General features: G+C 39.7%; 1 protein-coding gene across 3 annotated transcripts; it reads left to right on the top strand.

Annotated features, from left to right (window-relative positions):
- The first annotated feature begins 668 nt into the window (after positions 1 to 668).
- Positions 669 to 20,359, top strand: LOC119778059 (oocyte zinc finger protein XlCOF6-like). 3 transcript variants are annotated; one of them, XM_038277130.1, is made up of 3 exons: positions 669 to 925; positions 13,103 to 13,576; positions 16,981 to 20,359. In XM_038277130.1, the coding sequence occupies exons 1-3, from the start codon at positions 766 to 768 to the stop codon at positions 18,486 to 18,488; spliced, it is 2,142 nt and encodes a 713-aa protein (XP_038133058.1). In that variant the 5' UTR covers positions 669 to 765; the 3' UTR covers positions 18,489 to 20,359. The 3 variants fall into 3 exon arrangements, with proteins under 3 accessions (XP_038133058.1, XP_038133057.1, XP_038133060.1); XM_038277129.1 differs by having other exon boundaries at positions 16,513 to 20,359; XM_038277132.1 differs by lacking the exon at positions 16,981 to 20,359 and adding an exon at positions 16,511 to 16,644 and having other exon boundaries at positions 13,103 to 13,589.
- Positions 20,360 to 21,334: the final 975 nt, after the last annotated feature.

Raw genomic sequence — 21,334 nt, 5'->3', positions numbered from 1 at the left:
TTCTGTAGCTACTTCTTGTAACTCAAAAAAACAAACAAACAAAAAAACCAGACCTTAGGGGATGTTTTTTTTTTAGGGGGAACAAGGAGCTAATCATTAAGGTATAGTGTTAAAATGTTTACCTACCATACTATCAGACCTGCTAAATTAAGCCAGCTATTTTTAGTGGCCACAAAATGTAATATACCAGCTATTAAAGTTGCAGCTTTAAATGTATTGTTGTGACTACTGTTTTGCTATTGTTTATTGTATGTTGAAAGAAATGCATAAAAGTAAAAAAAAAAAAAAAAAAAAAAAAAAAAAAAACAACAAGTAAACAATCAAGCTATTCATTCTGATGGCAATAAGGCTCATCTGTAAGTTTTTAAACAGTCAGACTTATGCAATAATTTTAGGAATTTGTCTTATGCCCACTTGTTTGTATGAAAAATATTTTTACTAGTAATTTTGTTTTTGTCTTTAATACCATGTTTTCCTTAGATTTAAAGAAAAATCGTCATTTATAGTATTAAAGAAAAACAAATTATAAATAAAATAATATTACTATATTTCATGAAGTATACATGTGTATACACAAATTTAATATTGTTTTATAAAACACAAACGATTTTCCTAGTGGAATTAGAAATTCAAAGCGGAACAAATATTCAGGGACAGTTTCTTCGGAACAGATATATTGAAACACGGGACACACTCACGTTGGTTAGAAGTAGTTTTTAAGACAGGTTTGTTTTCTTTTATTTAATTTGTGTGTTTAAAGTAAAAATGTATCCACTTCAGCCTAATGAAGATGATAGCAGTGAACAATTAACTGCTGCCGAAGACATTATCAGTGAGTATAAAGTCATAGCCATGAAGTCCGAGGATGAAATCGCTGGGTGTCGACAAGAACTGGATTCCAGCCGGATCATTTTACATCGAATAGGTATGAAAAACCACGTTTAAACGTTGATTAGGTGGTAGCGGTGTGTTATAGATGCACCTTGAAGCATTACCAAAACTGTATTGATCCTGCATTGATACTATCTCACAGAATACCGGCACGTGCTGGATTAAAGACAATACTCCCACGAGGGGCCCATGTGGGCTGGTGAGTGGGCCCCAGCTGGGCAGCCCAGCTTGTCCGCGGGTTCCATTGGGGCCCCTTGTGGACAAGCCCCATAAGGCCCCACACTTGCAACCCAGTTTTCTCCCACATGGGACCCACACTGGACCCTGGGCTGATTATGGGTCCTTATTATGTCCTACACAAGCTAGCCTTTATTATTACAGGCTATTTAATTTTGGAATGGGTTCTTTTTTTGTTTTATTATTGTATTATGTATTATTTTCTGAGAATGCTGCTTGTCAAGACTTTGATGCAATCAACTGTGAGTTGCCTCTATCCACTATATAAAATAAAAATGCCATGTCATTATTCAAGCTTTTTTTATTAAGTCAAATGGAATAAGAATTTTACAGATTAAATCAGATGCATAATACACATACACAATATAATACAGATTATAACCAGTGTTATGCCCAAAAGTGCATGCCTGCCGAAATATGCATCCCAAGTCGCGGGAGCGCGCCTCGCTCTGTTGAACTGCATATCGACGAGGAAAACGGATTAAAATATGTTCAATGGAGCTTAGGTTCTTATATTAATGATATAAAAACGTTTAAAAATACCTCTCGTGGCAAAAAAGTTTTGGTTATTTGGCAGATTAATTTACAAAAGTACGGATTTTTTGAACAACATTAAATCCAAAGATTTTGACCATGGTACGGCTGATTTATTTGTTTTGGTCTCTTGCTATTTACACACAACACTAAACCGTGATAGCCGAAGTGAGTTTTGAGTTTGCAAAGCTTTCTCTTAAGTGTAAAATCAAACGCGCACCTACAAAGCACAGCGTTCACAGACCAGTGAGATGCGTTCGCTGCGCGTCAGAAAGCTATGGTGCATTCAGGAGCATTGGAACATTTTAAACTTACAAGAATGAGGCATTAAACAGAACTGTATTTTTACTGAACTGTATTGTATTTTTTTTTGTTTGTTTATGCACATCTGCTAGCTTTTTATTCTAAAAAATCTATAATATTACACCAGCGATATATCAAAGTTTTTCAAAATCCTGTTTAAAAGCTCCAAATGGGGCTTCAGATCATATGAAGCAACAATTGCACTGTCATTGTTTTACAGGGCAGTATTTGCATTTGCTGATCCTTGTACTTAATTACTGATGAATATACAGGAATACAGATGTACAAGTGTCAACTCCTCTGAGATAGCAGGGGATGGAATTTTTGACAAAGACCTGCCAAAAAATGCATCCCCCTTGTTTTTAACTTAAAAATTGTCCCACACACATGAAATTCACACTGGTAGCTCAGCACACATGTGGAAGCAGGTAGAAATTGAAACATCAGCTACAAATCTATATTTCTGGAAAAAAACAGGGGATGCAATTTTTGGCAAGGACCTGCCAAAAAATGCATCCCCCTTGTTTTTAACTTAAAAATTGTCCCACACACATGAAATTCACACTGGTACCTCAGCACACATGTGGAAGCAGGTAGAATTTGAAACATCAGCTACAAATCTATATTTCTGGATAAAAGTAGGGGATGCAGTTTTTGGCAAGGACCTGCCAAAAATGCATCCCCCTTGTTTTTAACTTAAAAATTGTCCCACACACATGAAATTCACACTGGTACCTCAGCACACACGTGGAAGCAGGTAGAATTTGAAACATCAGCTACAAATCTATATTTCTGGATAAAAGTAGGGGATGCAGTTTTTGGCAAGGACCTGCCAAAAATGCATCCCCCTTGTTTTTAACTTAAAAATTGTCCCACACACATGAAATTCACACTGGTACCTCAGCACACATGTGGAAGCAGGTAGAAATTGAAACATCAGCTACAAATCTATATTTCTGGAAAAAAGCAGGGGATGCAATTTTTGGCAAAGACCTGCCAAAAAATGCATCCCCCTTGTTTTTAACCTAAGGACCTACCAAAAAATGCATCCCCCTTGTTTTTAACCTAAGGACCTGCCAAAAAATGCATCCCCCTTGTTTTTAACTTAAAGATTGTCCCACACACATGAAATTCACACTGGTAGCTCAGCACACATGTGGAAGCAGGTAGAAATTGAAACATCAGCTACAAATCTATATTTCTGGATAAAAGCAGGGGATGCATTCTTTGGCAGGTCCTTAGGTTAAAAACAAGGGGGATGCATTTTTTGGCAGGTCTTTGCCAAAAATTGCATCCCCTGCTTTTATCCAGAAATATAGATTTGTAGCTGATGTTTCAAATTCTACCTGCTTCAACATGTGTGCTGAGGTACCAGTGTGAATTTCATGTGTGTGGGACAATCTTTAAGTTAAAAACAAGGGGGATGCATTTTTTGGCAGGTCTTTGCCAAAAATTCCATCCCCTGCTATCTCAGAGGAGTTGACACTTGTACATCTGTATTCCTGTATATTCATCAGTAATTAAGTACAAGGATCAGCAAATGCAAATACTGCCCTGTAAAACAATGACAGTGCAATTGTTGCTTCATATGATCTGAAGCCCCATTTGGAGCTTTTAAACAGGATTTTAAAAAACTTTGATAAATTGCTGGTGTAATATTATAGATTTTTTAGAATAAAAAGCTAGCAGATGTGCATAAACAAAAAAAAAAAAAATACAATACAGTTCAGTAAAAATACAGTTCTGTTTTATGCCTCATTCTTGTAAGTTTAAAATGTTCCAATGCTCCTGAATGCACCATAGCTTTCTGACGCGCAGCGAACGCATCTCACTGGTCTGTGAACGCTGTGCTTTGTAGGTGCGCGTTTGATTTTACACTTAAAGGTACACTATGCAACCGGTGTTGATTTTCCAGTGAGGCTCCCTCCAGAGGGCGAAAGTAAAAGTGCACTGTCGTAAATATGCACAGCTGTTCTCCTGGTTTCTCCGTCAAGCCAGGCGCTGTTGTTTTGAGCTTAGCAGCGAATGACTAACGCTGCGTTCACACTGGACGTAGCTGGCGCGACAGAAGCAGCGAGTTTACATGCAAAGTCAATGGTTGACGCGCGTCAAGGCGCAGCAAAAGGTCCCGCGGCGCGTTTTGAGCTGCAGGCGCAGCACGTCTGAGCGGCTGCAGCAGCGCGTCGGGTGCGTTTAACGCAGGGAGAGAGACACAGCGCTGATGATCACTGCTCTTAAACAGTTTATTGACGCCTAAATTAACTGAAAATGCAGAAATCTGCCGGCAGAATATGCAGTTTGGATTATTTAGATGAAAAACACCTACCAGCTGCCTCGGTGAACCGCTGCTGATGAAGGGATCCATACTGTCGGCGCATCCCTGGTATGTGGGGGTCTGAGCGTCTCCGACAGAAAAAATATTGAAGGCAGGATAATAATCTGAATGAACGGACTGCACTGATTACGTTTTCAGGTGTATTTTCTCACTTAAACACATATTAAAACTACTTTATTCCCACTGATCACAGCAAATATAGCTGCAAGGCAGAGAAAGGATAGTGAAGCTCCGCCCAATGCGCCTCAGACACACTTTTGCAGCCAGAGCAGCAAAGCTGCTTCAGCCGCGCGTCAGAACTAACTGGTACAAGCAGCAAAAATGAAGCAGCAGACACGATTTTGCTGCTTTTGCTGCGTGAACGTAGCATAACTGCACAAAGATTGCCACTGTGCTAGCAACGAGAATGCTTTTAACTGGGGGGGTGTAGCAGTTCTCACCGTAAAGCAAGACTGACTCTCACGAGACTTCTGAGCCTGTGGGTGCGGGTCGGTGCTCCTGCAGTTGCAAGTGCAGTATTTCCCCCACAGACCACCAGGGCGGCCGAGAATACCTTTGTTCAACCTGAAATGACTCATTTAGTCATCCATAACGTTATGGAACACATTAATTAACTGAAAAATGTTGCATAGTGTCCCTTTAAGAGAAAGCTTTGCAAACTCAAAACTCACTTCGGCTATCACGGTTTAGTGTTGTGTGTAAATAGCAAGAGACCAAAACAAATAAATCAGCCGTACCATGGTCAAAATCCTTGGATTTAATGTTGTTCAAAAAATCCGTACTTTTGTAAATTAATCTGCCAAATAACCACAAGTTTTTTCCCACGAGAGGTATTTTTAAACGTTTTTATATCATTAATATAAGAACCTAAGCTCCATCGAACATATTTTAATCCGTTTTCCTCGTCGATATGCAGTTCAACAGAGCGAGGCGCGCTCCCGCGACTGGGGATGCATATTTCGGCAGGCATGCACTTTTGGGCATAACACCGCCTTCGTTCTCAGTCGCGTCAGTTTGCAGCCTTCCAGCTTCGTCCTGGGTTGCTTCCGCTTCCTCCTATTTCTCTGTTGTCATTGGAAACGCGCAGATAATTGTAAACAAATCTGAAGAATTCACTAAATAATGCTTCTGTGTAAATGTTTTAAATAGCGTTTGTTTGACGGGGATTAATAAATTGATAAATAAATAAAAAATGTTTATGAACATATTATGTTACCGCGGTTTCCACCGTTTATTTTTGCATGTTGCATGTTTTTGCAGGTACATTATTTGCAATAATGTACCTTAACTTCATTGAGCAATTACTTATTAACATATTATGTTACCGCGGTTTCCACCGTTTATTTTTGCATGTTGCATGTTTTTGCAGGTACATTATTTGCAATAATGTACCTTAACTTCATTGAGCAATTACTTATTAACATATTATGCTACCGCGGTTTCCACCATTTATTTTTGCATGTTGCATGTTTTTGCAGGTACATTATTTGCAATACTGTACCTTAACTTCATTGTGCAATTACTTTCCACTGCACTTTAATTTGGAGAGCTTCTGCCAAATTTTAATTCTTAAACTGCTATATTGCACATTTTAGCCTAACTTATGTATATCTATTTTTAAAAATCATGTTTAAAGATATAGTAATAGTCATGCGTATATACATTCTTAGTAAATATTCACTTGTAAACCTTGTTATAATAACAACCATCTAAATATTATGTTTATTGTACATATCTGCTAAAATTCTATTTTTATGGTGATATCCACCTGAATATTATACTCAGTACATATCCAGCTGTAAATCTGTTCACATTACTATTTATTCTTATATTAAACTCATGGTACAAATCTATCTGTAAATTCTGTTTATAATAGTATTCATCTCCATATTTATTCAGTACATATCCATGTACTGCACTCATGGAACCATTGTATATCCTGCTTAGGGCTAGGCGATATAGGAAAAAAAGCTTATTGATAAAAAAAAAATGCATATTGATCGATATCGATAATTATTGAAAAGATTTGAAACCATATTTTATGTGCATGTCTGCCTGGACTTTTTATAATATTGCAAAATGATTTAATTTTAATAAAGAACACAAACACAGACTTTGAATTAAATCTTTATTTAACCAACTTTTTTAACCAAAACAGAATTGTTTTTAAGAAAAATAACTTAAGAGACCTGAGTTATGTTATTAAATACTGACAAAGAATAAACTAAAGTGACCAGAAAAGTGACCAAAATGAATATAATAAATAAATAAATGCCCCCCCACCCCACCCCACCCCATTCTTCTGAACCTGGTTCAGCTTAGTTTCCTGCTTTAACCTGAGTTATTACTTTGAAGTTGCTGGCCCCTCAGCATTTTTCTCTCAATTGTTAGAACTATGTGGGAAACTGCCCAGAACTGAAAAAATATATATATATTTTCCCCAAATTCCCGAAGATTCCTCAGAGGAGAGCCGCGCCGGGGCCTACACAGCTCGTACTCCTGCCGGTGTGAGCGGCTGAGATGATAAAAAAAAAAGTTGGTTGTGTTATCAGACTTAATTTTCACTGGTTCCCTACACATTTTACAGATGACTGTGGTTTGTTTTTTGTCCGACTTGCCATAACTGAAATACTGCCAAACTGGTGAACTACAAAAACCCTTCTTTGGAACAATTTCCTCCGCCTCTCCTTGCTGCGACATCTTCATGTGCTCTGTGTTGTGGTTTGGGAGGGCGGCGCTTGGTGACGGCGTGCCTGGGTCCGCGATTGTGATTGGTTGGGAGGAAGTAGTGACTAGCATAAACCTACATGCTAGGCTACAATGAGAAGGAAGGAAAACCGTGTTTCTTTTTTATCGAACTTTTATCAACTCTCTTTTTTTCTATTGCGCCACACGTCTATTGATCGATATATATCGTTATTGAATTATTGCCCATTATTTTTGTTATTTTTATTATCATCTAGCTGGTAAAATTTTCAGTTTGATCTGGAAAAGAACGCTATGATGCCTTACAACAAGCATGAAAGGCCCAACCCCCCAGCTTTTTGGGCACATTATGCAAGAATGCTGCTTGCTGCCGCGATGAATAGTGGCGTTTCTAAACTGTTGTCAGGGATGGCTGTGACCCACCCAAAAGTCAGTGAGCTAATCCGGAGTATTCCCATTATAAATATAGTGAACCCTCGTTTATCGCGGAGGATACGTTCCAAAAAGAACCCGCGATAGGTGAAATACGTGAAGTAGAAACCTTTTTTTTATTTTAGAGTTATCATACAATGAAATACTCCATACAACATTGAAATCAGGGAATAAAAACTTTATACAGGCCCAAGCATTTGTTTAACAAATAAAAGTACGGTATAAACGTTAACTACTGTACTGTACTGTAAAATAGTATAGTTATAAATACTTTTAATCATCAATACGAAATGAAGTTCCGTGCCATATTAATTTGTTTTTACAAAAGTTGCATGTTACGACTTTTTTCATTTTACAAAGCGCAGGTTATTTTAATTATTGTGATAAATTTGCGCCGTCAATCCCGGCGCATGCACGCTTCATTTGCAGTCTGGACGCTGAGGGTAAACATCCTGCGGCTCTGATTGCAGCGCTGAGAGGGACTACTGCGGGAGAACGGGGTTGGGATGGGGGAGGCGCCCCACGACAGAGTAGGAACGATACATGCTTTCAAGTAAGAGTCTCCAAAAGCCGCCAGTGACACCGTAAAAAGTCGCCAGATTTGTCGCTAGTTGCTTTTTTGAAAAATAGTCGCTGCAGGGATCTGAAAAGTCACTGAGTTGGCAACACTGCACCTGCGGCGCTGGCTCGTATTTTTTTTCTTCCCCCGTTTCAGTCAAGTGGATGTGATGACGGCGGCGGCGGATGACGCATTAATTGCGCGACACAACTAATCGATGATGAAATTCGTTGCCAACGCTTTTAAAAGTCGATTTTTATCGATTTTATCGATTCGTTGTTGCAGCCCTAGCTGATACCTCAGGAAAAAACACCCTTCCATCCTTGTGCTGGCCTTTTTGAGTGCATCTCTCACATCCATAATAGCCTGTATGACCTTTGGAGCATTTAAGAAAGGCGCGAGCGGGTGCATCACAAATAAAAGCATGGGGTACTCCTATCATGAAATGTACACCACCGTAAACAATAACCCTCTGAGAAATAGTTTTCAAATCTTCTATGAACCCTTGTAAATACTCTTTGTTTGTGGGTTTGGATGCACCTGAGTACACTCCAATTACAAACACACTACACTCTGGAATTTCCTTAATTCTACCCAGAATAGGCCACAGACTCACACTAGAGCTGCGGAATAAGGGTATTCCATCGATATTAATCCTAAGTGTGAGTGTATCAGTCGCTTTAAAATGCTCTAAAGATTTTAGTTCAGATATAAGAGCATTTTCAATCCCAAAGTGATAGTAGGATCCCCCAGCCAAATTTGTCATTTGCATGACCTGTCAGTGGACATAAGAGTTCTGGCATCCATTGGGACATCAAGGCCCTTTCTGCTCAAGATTTTCAAAAGTGCAGAGAGCGCCGTTTGTGAAATGTTGAATTCTGTGGCCCACTCTGCAAGCCCATCTAAAGCATTGTCGTCATCTACCATGTCGGAATATTCATCTCCATGGAAATCACAGTCACTATCTGGCATATCATATGAATCCCAATTTTCATTAATATGATCTAATGATTCAATGTTACAGTCATAAAAAACATCAGTGGAATTTCCATCTTCATGATTACTTGATAAATTGTCATCGCAAGCATCGTAGAAAGTGTCCATGGAATCTATGTTCTCAGAATTAACATAGATGTTGACTGATTAGCCAACAAATCAGTCGGGTCCTGTTTGAGCATAAGAAAATGCTCCTCCAATTTTGCCAATATTTGCCTTTGTGTTCTTTCTGAATGAGTACCTGATAAATTGTCCTCGCAAGCATCAGAAGTGTCCATGGAATCCATTTTCTCAGAATTATCTGCCAACAAAGCCATAGACTCCTTTTCGAGCTCAAGGAAATGTTCCTTCACTTTTGCCAATATTTTCTTCCTTTTTGTTCTTTCTGAAGTCTCCATGATTTCTAAGAAAAAAAATCTTTTAGGTTTCAGCTATGATAAACACAGGATGACAAACTCCAGCCAAAAACCGCAAATGATTTGGTTAGAAAATGTGTTTCTGTGGTTAATCACAGATCTAATTCCATGTTAAGTGAAGCTAGATTTGTTTTGAGTATATTGCATCACAGCAGTGACTAGACTAATGTGTGCATTATAAGGTGGAGGGATTTCAGCTGGTTATATGCACTACATCGTCACTTATTTAAGACCCAAAAAGCGACTTCACTTTCAGAAACAAACCCAAAGAACAGCAACACGCAAATAGAGAAGAAGAAAAAAGTACAACTCAAAGTTGTATGAAATAATCAGGCTTGGAAACAGTAAGCGCGGGTCACTGGAACTACCACGTCTAGGGGAAAGAAAAAAGTCCAGACAGCGCGGCGTGGTCTACTCACGGCCCTTTTAAATTTCAGTCACATACCTACTGCCAAAAAATAAATGAAAAAAATACACTAAACAGCCCAAGCAGCTAAGGTCTAATAGTGTAAGTCCAGCTCTGATTCCCTTAAGACGGTAGAATGTGCCGCAGAGCCGAAGCTCCGAGCAGATGGTGGTAGCAGTTGGCGCGGCCTAGCCCTCAACCACGTTGCGGTCTCAAACCCGTAGCATTCTCTAAACTATGCCTGCAGCAGACACTTTAAACCTAGCTCTTGCACTCTTTATAGTTACTTTCCGAAAAACAGTATTTATTAGATGTAGAAGTATATTCTTACCTGTATGTCGTCCGAAGGATACCGTCTCCGCTGCAAAGATAAAGAAAAATGTCCCTCCAATGGCGCCGTAACAGAGTTAAATAGGTGCACAGATGGCCCCCAGTTAACTTCCGGCTAAGCGTGGTGTCGGAATCCACTTCCGGTTGAAATAGAACTGTTTTGTTAGCAAGACTACTGGATGATCCTGGACGCTCCAAGGTTTAGTTCTGTTTCAGACCATTTTCGTATTTGTTTAGTTAGCTTGGGTGATTTTCAAGATACTAATTTAGTTGTGAAATTATTAAAATGTGAACATTATAAACGTTCCCCTGTTTCGTGTTCACTGCCCCCTAGTGACTGAATTGAGAATTGTGGTAATTTATTTTTCCCCTTCTAAAGTTTGTTAATAAAGGCCACAATTAATGAAATACTAAATTCTTAGCATCCTACCTTCGCAAGACATCGTAGCAAGACATGTTTTTTTAAAAAGCTTTTAAAAGCTACTTAATCCACAGCGTGGTGATGTTAGAACAAATTAACTAAATGAAGAGTGTACAAAATCATTAAGCTATACATCAAATAATAAAATAACAAAGCACATACTATTTGGTTTTACATTAATTCCAGTGTATCAATATGAAAGTAGAATTCACCTGTGTGAAAACAATAAAGGAAGCGACATTAGAAACTTTTAGAATATGAAATACTCATCAGGGCCGGTTTATTATGAAACATATTGATCTGTCATCTCAGTAAAATTTTGAGATCAAAAGTTTCAGCTGCTTCACTGAAAGGGGGGGTTGTGAAGTGATTTAAATTACAATTATTTAAATGATTTATAAATGTATCATTTAAGTAGGCTGGATTAGTGTGGGATTAAAGACTTTTACTTCTTAAAAATAAAATAAAATAGCATAAAAAAGGAGACCTTTCAGTGGCTGTTGTTATATAACATGTCGATTTGACCATTTTGAATTTGTAAACCAGCCCAGCTGGAGCCCACCTATTGCCCATGCTTGGTCTAGCCCATCTACTGCCCACATGACTCATGTGGGCAGTACATGGGTCCCAGCAACAGAGCCCACCTTGAGCCCAAGCCCAGCTGAAGCCCATCTAGCCCAAGTGAGGCCCATATGGGCCCCACCTGGATGTGTTTGCTGGGTACAGGCAGCTTATTTGACTGAATTGATTTGATGACCTACTACAATGATGATTTAAGTTATTGTAGGTTATATTATATCATTTCATATCTATGTTTAAATTAAAGATATGATTGATATTTTTAAATGCAGCAAATAAATAATCTAAAAATATATAAAATTTTGGGGAAAATGTAAATGAAAATATTTTAAAGCAATAAGTACAGTAAAAACAGTAAATAAACTAAGTTGATTTGAAATCAACTTTAATTCAGATAAGTTAAGTGATAACTGAGAGAAAAAGTATGACACAATGAGAATATTAAAATAAAAATGCAACAGCTTAAAAGTTCCTATTCCTTTTAGACTGCTCTAAAATTTTTGAAAATTTTAATGATGAATGCAATGAGGCAAATTTTTTTAGAGGATGCATCATGTTGACAGATACGTTAGTAAACACAGTTCAGTGTATCAGATAGTTGGAAACAAATCCTGTATCGGTCATATGACTTTCTTGAAACAGTCACCGGTAGTATTGCCACCAATAATATTGCCAATTTCAAAGTCCCATGAACCAAAAATCAATTTGACACACCTGGCCAAAAGTCAGAACCAAGCTCAAAACATTTGACACACTTTTGAATGGCTGCATCGGCTGGATAGTTATGAGAACTACATTTGAGCCGGTATCCAAGTGTCTGCAATAATTTGTTACTGAACTCTTTTGTTACTTAATAACAGTATTGATAATGATTAAAGATAAATTTATATGTATATTTTTTTATTCCTCCCTTGTTAAATTTGTATGTGATTAACATCCCTTCTGTTGCATAACAGCTTGAGGCAAGCCTTTTGTTTTTTGTATTAGCGGAATGTTGCATAATTATACCGTATAAAATCATATTTTAGGAGGTTCTTGACAGAATATTAAGAATCTAGGAGGAGTATGTGCTTCTGCGAGGATGGTGGTTGTGTTACTTAAATTGTAAAAGAGTGAAAGTTGTTCACTTTTTTTATTATTAAAAAAAATTTTTTGGTTTTAATCTTCTCTTCTTGGGCCTTATAAGGCTTTAAAGGATTAGTCCGGTCAGCAAGGAATAATCAATGGATCATTATTTATACCAAGAACTAAAGACGGGCATAAACTGTGCGATTTAAAGCAGCAATTTTCCCAACTCCAGCAGCTGCTGCGTTTTGCAGCACGTCTCGCACATCAGATGGTCAGACACACTGCTTCTGCTGCTCAAAACGCGCTGCAGGACCTTTTTTTGCGCCAAGATGTGCATCAACCTTCTGCTTCTGCTGCCTCTGCTGCTTGCGGGGTGAACATAGCATTATAGTCTCTGTAACCAAGTTAACGATTAATCAATTACTAAATTAGCTGACAATAATTTCAATAATCGATCATTCGATCAATCTGAATGGTGTAATAGCTCAAGACATGGAGGAAAGTCAAACATCAGTGATAGATAGCAGTAATTACCTCTGGGGTAAAACACAGGAGACAATAGTGATGAATCATTCTCTTAGCTTGCCTTTCAATGAGAATTTTGATTACTAATTAAATTTAAGGCAAATTTTCAAGGACTTCTGTGACAAAGTATGAAGGATAAAAACTGGAAAGATTTAGCTGGAACAGACAGATTGATTAAGACAGTTTAGAGGAAAAAATCTCCAGCAAAATTGGGCCGAGTGTAACTAATCTTCTGCCTAGGCCAACCGGGGGTTTGAGAAGACAAAGTCAGATACAATAAATAAACACAGAAGCACAACCTGGGAAAGGAGAGGGTTATTCTTTCACTTGCATTTATCAGCTTTGGTTTTGTCTTTTTATCCAGATTTCCCACAAAATTGTGTGTGCAAAGAAGAGGAGGATTCCACTGAGCTCTGCCACCAGGAGGGGAACTCCACATCTGTAAAAGAAGAACCAGAGCCTATGCAGATAAAACAGGAGCAAGAGAATTGCAAATATCAAGAGTTCAAAGAGGAAGAGAAGCAGCAATCAATCTGCCCTTCATTCTGCATCAGTCAGGAGGAAGAGCAGGTTGTGCTAAAAGAGGAGACTGAATACATTTTGGTGAATCCTCCTTATGTGCAAAAAAACAGCAATGAAAGGAACCCAAACAGGGACCAGCTTATCTCACATGGCTACTCTGAAGAACATCAGGATCAGGAAGGAAACAGTTCTGAAAACCAAGGAAGAGACAAAGAGCAGAAACAAAATGAGGGGGGCCAGAAAACTGAAGAGCAGAAAGGCACTTCTGACAGTTCAAATCCAAACACACCCAAAATAAGTCACTCAGCGGAGAATGGTATATATATATATGTATATTTTTTTATTCCTCACTTGTTAAATTTGTATGTGATTAACATCCCTTCTGTTGCATAACAGCTTGAGGCAAGCCTTTTGTTTGTTTGTATTATCGGAATGTTGCGTAATTATACCATATAAAATCATATTTTAGGCAGTTCTTGACAGAATGTTAAGAATCTAGGAGGAGTATGTGCTTCTGCGAGGATGGTGCTTGTGTTACTTAAATTGTAAATGAGTGATAGTTGTTCACGTTTTTGTTACCGTATTTTCACGACCATAAGGCGCACCGTACTAAAAGGCGCACTCTCAGTTATGTGTGCCATTTCTGTATTTAACACACACATAAGGCGCACCGGACTATAGGGCGCGTTTTTTATATACAGGTCCATGTCCTCTACTACCTTTAAATACCTCTACTGCGTATTTAAAAATACAGCGGGGGCAAAACTGAGTATGACTGTGCTTTATTCATGTATTTATTACAAAGTATTAATCAAACCTGGGTGCTGGCCGTGAGACAGACACATCGCAGATGACACAGCGCTGTGATCACTCCTAAATTAACTTAAAATCCTGAAACCTGCCGACGGAATATGTTCGCTTTTATTACCGGTATCCTGGTGCCTGCAGTTTAAATTATTTAGATGAAAAACACCTGCCAGCCACCGCGTGAACCCGGAGGCTGCCCAGCCTAGAGGCTGCTGATGAAGGGTTTTTTACTGTCGGTGCACCGCTGGTATGTCGGGGTCTGAGCGCCTCCGACAGAAATAGATAATCTGGATGAACTGACTGCAATTATTAAGTTTTCAGGTGGACTTTCTCACTTAAAAACACATTAAAACTACTTTATTCCCACTGATCACAGCAAATATAGCTGCAAGATTTAGATTATTTAGATGAAAAAACACCTGCCAGCCGCTGCGGTGAAGAGGAGGAGACCCTGCCCAGAGGCTGCTGTTGAATTAAGTTTTCAGGTAGAAAAATAGAGCGGGAGCAAAACTGAGTATGATTGTGCTTTATTCATGTATTTATTACAAAGTATTAATCAAACCCATCGAAGTCATCATCCTCTGTTTCTGAATTAAACAGCTGCGCTAAATCAGACATGCCATTTCCCCTTCTTCGCTGTCAGTCACTTTCCGTGCAGCGCAGCTCCTCAGAAATAATGCCGGCTTTTGCAAAAGCTTGAACAACAGAGCCAGCAGACACTTTAGTCCAAGCATCTACTATCCATCTGCAAACTGTGGCGTAACTTGCCCGGCGCTGCCTTCCACTTATCCTAAAACTGTGGTCTCCGTCTGTCATCAATCGCTCCCACGCCGCTCGCAGCCTTACTTTGAACGGCCGCTTCACACCGATGTCGGGCGGTTGAAGTTCCTTTGTAAGACCCCCGGGATAACGGCGAGCACAGCGTTCATTGATTCACCTTTTTTTTCACATCAGCTGTGAGATGGGCACGCAGCGATGGTGATGCGTGGAAAAAAACACCTGGTCTCCTCACATAAACCTCCCCCAGCCACGCTTTCATCATCTCCTCATCCATCCAGCCCTTTTCATTTAATATATGTCATCAGAGCGCTGTGTCTGTCTCGCTGTCAGCTCCCAGATCAGCTTCTCTGATTGGTTGATGCGGCGCGTCCAGCAGCAAAACTTCAATTTTTCCATCTCGAGCAGCAGCAGCGCGTTGGCGGTGCGTCAGATGCTTAAACGCTCCCGACGTGCTGCACCTGCGGCTCAAAACGCGCTGCGGGACCTTTTGCTGCACCTATACGCGCGTCAACCATTGACTTTGCATGTAAACTCGCTGCTTCTGCTGCACCTGCTGGGTCCGGTTCACACCGATGTCGAGCGGTTGAACAGCGAGCACAGGGTTAATTTGTTTCCCCATGTTTTTCACATCAGCTGTGAGATGGGCATGCATGGAGTCACAGATTAATGGTGATGGTGATGAGTGGAAAAAAAAACACCTGGTCTCCTTACATTCAACCACTCTTTCATCATCTCCTCAATGAGGTGGTCTCAAAAGTCGCAGTTACAACACACATAGGGCGCACCGCACATTTTGAGGGGAAAAAAAAGACGTTTAAGTGCGCCTTATAGTCGTGAAAATACGGTATTTGAAAAAAATTTTTTTTTTAATCTCGTCTTCTTGGGCCTTATAAGGCTTTAAAGGATTAGTCCGGTCAGCAAGGAATAATCAATGGATCATTATTTATACCAAGAACTAAAGACGGGCATAAACTGTACGATTTAAAGCAGCAATTTTCCCAACTCCAGCAGCTGCTGCGTTTTGCAGCACGTCTCGCACGTCAGATGGTCAGACACACTGCTTCTGCTGCTCAAAACGCGCTGCAGGACCTTTTTTTGCGCCAAGATGTGCATCAACCTTTTGCGTCTGCTGCCTCTGCTGCTTGCGGGGTGAACATAGCATTATAGTCTCTGTAACCAAGTTAACGATTAATCAATTACTAAATTAGCTGACAATAATTTCAATAATCGATCATTCGATCAATCTGAATGGTGTAATAGCTCAAGACATGGAGGAAAGTCAAACATCAGTGATGGATAGCAGTAATTACCTCTGGGGTAAAACACAGGAGACAATAGTGATGAATCATTCTCTTAACTTGCCTTTCAATGAGAATTTTGATTACTAATTAAATTTAAGGCAAATTTTCAAGGACTTCTGTGACAAAGTATGAAGGATAAAAACTGGGAAGATTTAACTGGAACAGACAGATTGATTAAGACAGTTTAGAGGAAAAAATCTCCAGCAAAATTGGGCCGAGTGTAACTAATCTTCTGCCTAGGCCAACCGGGGGTTTGAGAAGACAAAGTCAGATACAATAAATAAACACAGAAGCACAACCTGGGAAAGGAGAGGGTTATTCTTTCACTTGCATTTATCAGCTTGGGTTTTGTCTTTTTATCCAGATTTCCCGCAAAATTGTGTGTGCAAAGAAGAGGAGGATTCCACTGAGCTCTGCCACCAGGAGGGGAACTCCACATCTGTGAAAGAAGAACCAGAGCCTATGCAGATAAAACAGGAGCAAGAGAATTGCAAATATCAAGAGTTCAAAGAGGAAGAGAAGCAGCAATCAATCTGCCCTTCATTCTGCATCAGTCAGGAGGAAGAGCAGGTTGTGCTAAAAGAGGAGACTGAATACATTTTGGTGAATCCTCCTTATGTGCAAAAAAACAACAATGAAAGGAACCCAAACAGGGACCAGCTTATCTCACATGGCTACTCTGAAGAACATCAGGAAGGAAACAGTTCTGAAAACCAAGGAAGAGACGAAGAGCAGAAACAAAATGAGGGGGGCCAGAAAACTGAAGAGCAGAAAGGCACTTCTGACAGTTCAAATCCAAACACACCCAAAATAAGTCACTCAGCGGATAATGGTTTCTCATGTATGACCTGTGGAAAGATTTATAGTCAAAGATATCGTTTACAACGTCACATAAGAAGTCATACCGGAGAGAAGCCTTTCACATGTACAACCTGTGGAAAGAGTTACATTGACAAGAGTAATTTAATTTATCACAATAAAACTCACACTGATGAGAAGCCTTTCTCATGCTTGACCTGTGGAAAGGGTTACAATAAAAGATCGCTTTTGAAATGCCACATGAGAAGTCACACGGGTGAGAAGCCTTACACGTGTGCGACCTGTGGAAAGGGCTGCAGTACCAAACCGAGTTTAGCTTATCACATGAGAACTCACACAGGTGAGAGGCCTTACACATGTACAACCTGTGGAAAGGGATTTAGTACAAAGACCTGTTTAGTTTATCACACAAGAACGCACACAGGTGAGAAGCTTTTCTCATGTGAGATCTGTAAGAAAACGTTTGTAACTAGATTTGAAATAACACGTCATATGAGATCTCACACAGGCGAGAAGCCTTTCTCGTGTACTATCTGTAGTAGAAGTTTCGCTGAAAAATGTGTTTTAATTGATCACATGGCCTTACACACAGGCAAGAAGCCTTTCTCATGTATGACCTGTGGAAAGAGTTTCAGCAGAAAATGCTTTTTAAAACGTCACATGAGAACACATGAGAAGTCTTACACATGTACAATCTGTGGAAAGGGTTACAGTGAAAAGAGTGCTATAATGTATCACATGAGGACTCACACAGGCGATAAGCCTTTTTCGTGTATGACATGTGGAAAAGGTTACAGTAAAGAGTATCTTTTAAATAGTCACATGAGAACTCACACCGGAGAGAAACCATTCACCTGTACAACCTGTGGAAAGAGTTATCGTGTCAAGAAAAGTTTACTTTATCACATAAAAACCCACTCAAGTGAGAAACCTTTTTCATGTGAGACCTGTGAAAAAAGCTTTAGAACTAGATCTGATTTAACACGTCATATGAAAACTCACAAATATGAAAATCTGTACAAGTGTAAAACCTGTGGAAAGGGTTACAGTGACATGGCTAGTTTACTTAATCACATGAGAATTCACACAGACGCGAAGCCTTTCTCGTGTGTGACTTGTGGAAAATGTTACAGTAAAAGGTCTCTATTAAAGTGTCACATAAGAAGTCACACAGGCGAGAAGCCTTGCACATGTACAACCTGTGGAAACACTTACAGAAACAAGGCTAGTTTACTTTATCACATGAGATCTCACACAGGTGAGAAACCTTTCTTATGTGACACCTGTGCAAAAGGCTTTAGATGTAAATCTGATTTAACACGTCATATGAGAACTCACACAGGGGAGAAGCCATTCTCGTGTACTACCTGTAAAAAAAGTTTCACTCGAAGAAGTTCTTTAAATTATCACATGACCACTCACACAGGCAAGCCTTTCTCATGTATGACCTGTGGAAAGTGTTACAGCACAGACTCTCTTTTCAAACGTCACGTGAGAAATCATACAGAGGGAGAGAGATAATTAAGCCACCTTATGTCAAAAATGATTGATGACATATGACCTTATGACCTTATTACCTCCCCCCTTCCGGTCCCATCCCCCACAAATGATTGATGACTTATGACCTCATTAACTTACCCCTCCCCCACAAATGATTTATGACCTTACCCCTCCCCCACAAATGATTTATGACCTCACCCCTCCCCCACAAATGATTTATGACCTCACCCCTCCCCAACAAATGATTTATGACATCACCCCTCCCCCCTTCCAGTCCCATCCCCCACAAATGATTTATGACATCACCCCTCCCCCCCTTCTGGTCCCATCCCCCATCCTTCCGAGCGGAACATCTTTATTATCCGAGACGCCAATTTCTGTATTCCAAGCTTCGAACCACCCCCTTGAAGCTCCCAAGAAATCGGCAATGTATTTATGCAGGGTTCAGCATCCTCCTATAGAAACACTGCATGAAGAATGGTCTTTAGAGGATTCTGGCATGGTTGGTGCGTGGGGATACATCTTCAAATATGAATCCGGTGAGCTCTACCTTTACCAACTGGACCGAGAAGAGAAGCTCACACCCTTTTCTGATACATGGAACCTTACCTATAATGACTGGGCAGTGCTGAGGTTGGTGGTCCCCTACAATACAGAAATAAACAGGGAATTGGCTACTCCAGACCAGTCAGAGTTGATCGGTTTTCCATCTGATGTTGAAATCGTCAACGGAGAGATACTCTTTAGCGCAGTTTGGCAAACAAAATCTACCACAAACGGGTCCTGGTCTCTCCGAGCGAGCAGGCGAAGGAGCTACGAGGCTTTTTCCCCCGACCTGTTTTTTTTAGAAGTTCTAAACGCAGAAAGTGGGATCTTTAGGACCATGCTGGCGTTACCCTTTATTGTATGGCGCCATAAAATGATTGAAATTGGGGATCGAATTTCCAACCTGTTCTGGAGTTCACCCTGCTGGCTTGACATTCTGACTGTGAAAAAAAACCTCTTTTAGACACGCCCTCTACCCTCCACCCTATATATTTAGCATGAGGAAGCATACCAGCACACATCTCTTCAAGAAGGGCCGTATCTACACCGGCTAGAATGGGGTCGTACTGGGATTTATACTCTCCTGTTTCCCCCACAGCAACTCCATATCTTCCATCTTCACCACCCTACCCTCTGTAACCGGTGCTTTTTCCAGACGAAGCTAATCATCCACCATCACCAGCACCTTTTCCAAGCGAGACTAATGAAGTAAATGTCCTGAAGGAGGAAAAGAAATTGCTTCCCACTCTTTCCGAGTCTGATGAAGACAGGGCGGCGGGAGCCTCACCTGATTCGTCCGAAGACGAACAAACCAGCCTCATCGTGCATCCGGCGCAGACTCCGCCGATTATAAATGGGGAGGTGGATGAGGATTGGATCTTTTCCTCACACATTGCTATAGTGAAAACAGCCATGCTTCATTTGATTAACCACGTCGCTTTGGAATATAATCGAGAGACTTGTTACGGATGTCAAACAGACCACCCGAGCCAACTCCAGCATCATTGTCTCGAAGTATTGAAAGAAGAATTCTATCAGACTAACTTTATCACGCTTCAACGTCGACTCAAAACACCGCAACTCATTCCAGCCATTCAACATCTGATGAAAGAACGCGGACAAGAAGCGGAGGATTTCAGGGTTAAGATAATTGTGGAGACTCTTTTGTACGAACTCAGATCTTCGTTCGGACTGCGTGCTGCTGTTGAAGAAGTGTATCGGAACAACAGAGAAATTTACAAAATCAAACAACTCTGTACTATTTCAAACATCTTTGGTCGCACCGGATGAATGATGTGCTATTTAGTTGCTTGTTTATCTTCTGTATCACTTGGAAGTGATTGAAAGAAAAAAAAGATTTAAAAAAAAATTTTCATTTTCATTCCTATTTTGTTTTTCACATTTCAAGTTTGTAGTTATGATTTGAAACGTTTTTACATTTTGTAGTTTGTAGATGTGATTTGAATAGTTTTGTTTTTACATTTCAAGTTTTTACATTTTGTAGATGTGATTTGAAAAGTTTTGTTTTTACATTTGGTAGTTTGTAGATGTGATTTGAAAAGTTTTTACATTCCTAGTTTGCAGATGTCATTTGAAAAGCATTACATTATGAAGAATTTTTCTGGGTTTTGTGTTTTGTTGTTTTACTCATTTACCCGTTGTAAATAAAGGAGAAAAGAATAAAAAGTCTCTTTTTTTTGATTGTTGGTGTAAGGAATAGGATGTCTGATCGTGAAGCTATAAGAAAAGTCTACTATAACCCTTCCAATCCTGGAAGTTTTGGGGGAATAGATAGGTTAAGGAGAGCTTTGCAGAATGAAAATGGGAAAAATATAAATGTAGCTGAGGTTGAAGATTTTTTGTCTGAGCAAGACGCTTTCACTCTCCACAAACCGGCAAGACTTCATTTTCCAAGGAACAGGGTTTTTGTCTCTGGGCCTTTGAAACAATTTCAGGCAGATCTTTGTGACATGCAATCTTTAGCCGACCAAAATGACGGATACAATTATTTATTAACGGTAATTGATTTGTTTTCCAAAAAGGCTTTTGTCCAAGCTCTTAAAAAAAAGAAGTAGTAAGGGCGTTTGAATCAGTGTTTAAAGACAGTAAAATTCCTAAGAAGCTTCAAACCGATGCAGGGAAAGAATTCTTTAACAAAGACTTCAAGGCCTTAATGAAAAAATATGGAATTATCCACTTTGCGACAGCCAGCGATCTGAAGGCCTCCGTCATAGAGCGGTTTAATCGTACACTCAAAACAAGAATGTGGCGATATTTCACCGCTAATAACACACGGAGATATCTGGATGTGCTTCAAGATC

This window comes from Cyprinodon tularosa, unplaced genomic scaffold (genome assembly GCF_016077235.1).
Source record: "Cyprinodon tularosa strain WSP-4 unplaced genomic scaffold, ASM1607723v1 ctg13, whole genome shotgun sequence".
NCBI classification, from domain to species: domain Eukaryota; kingdom Metazoa; phylum Chordata; class Actinopteri; order Cyprinodontiformes; family Cyprinodontidae; genus Cyprinodon; species Cyprinodon tularosa.
This window is presented reverse-complemented; position numbering and strand designations above follow the sequence as displayed.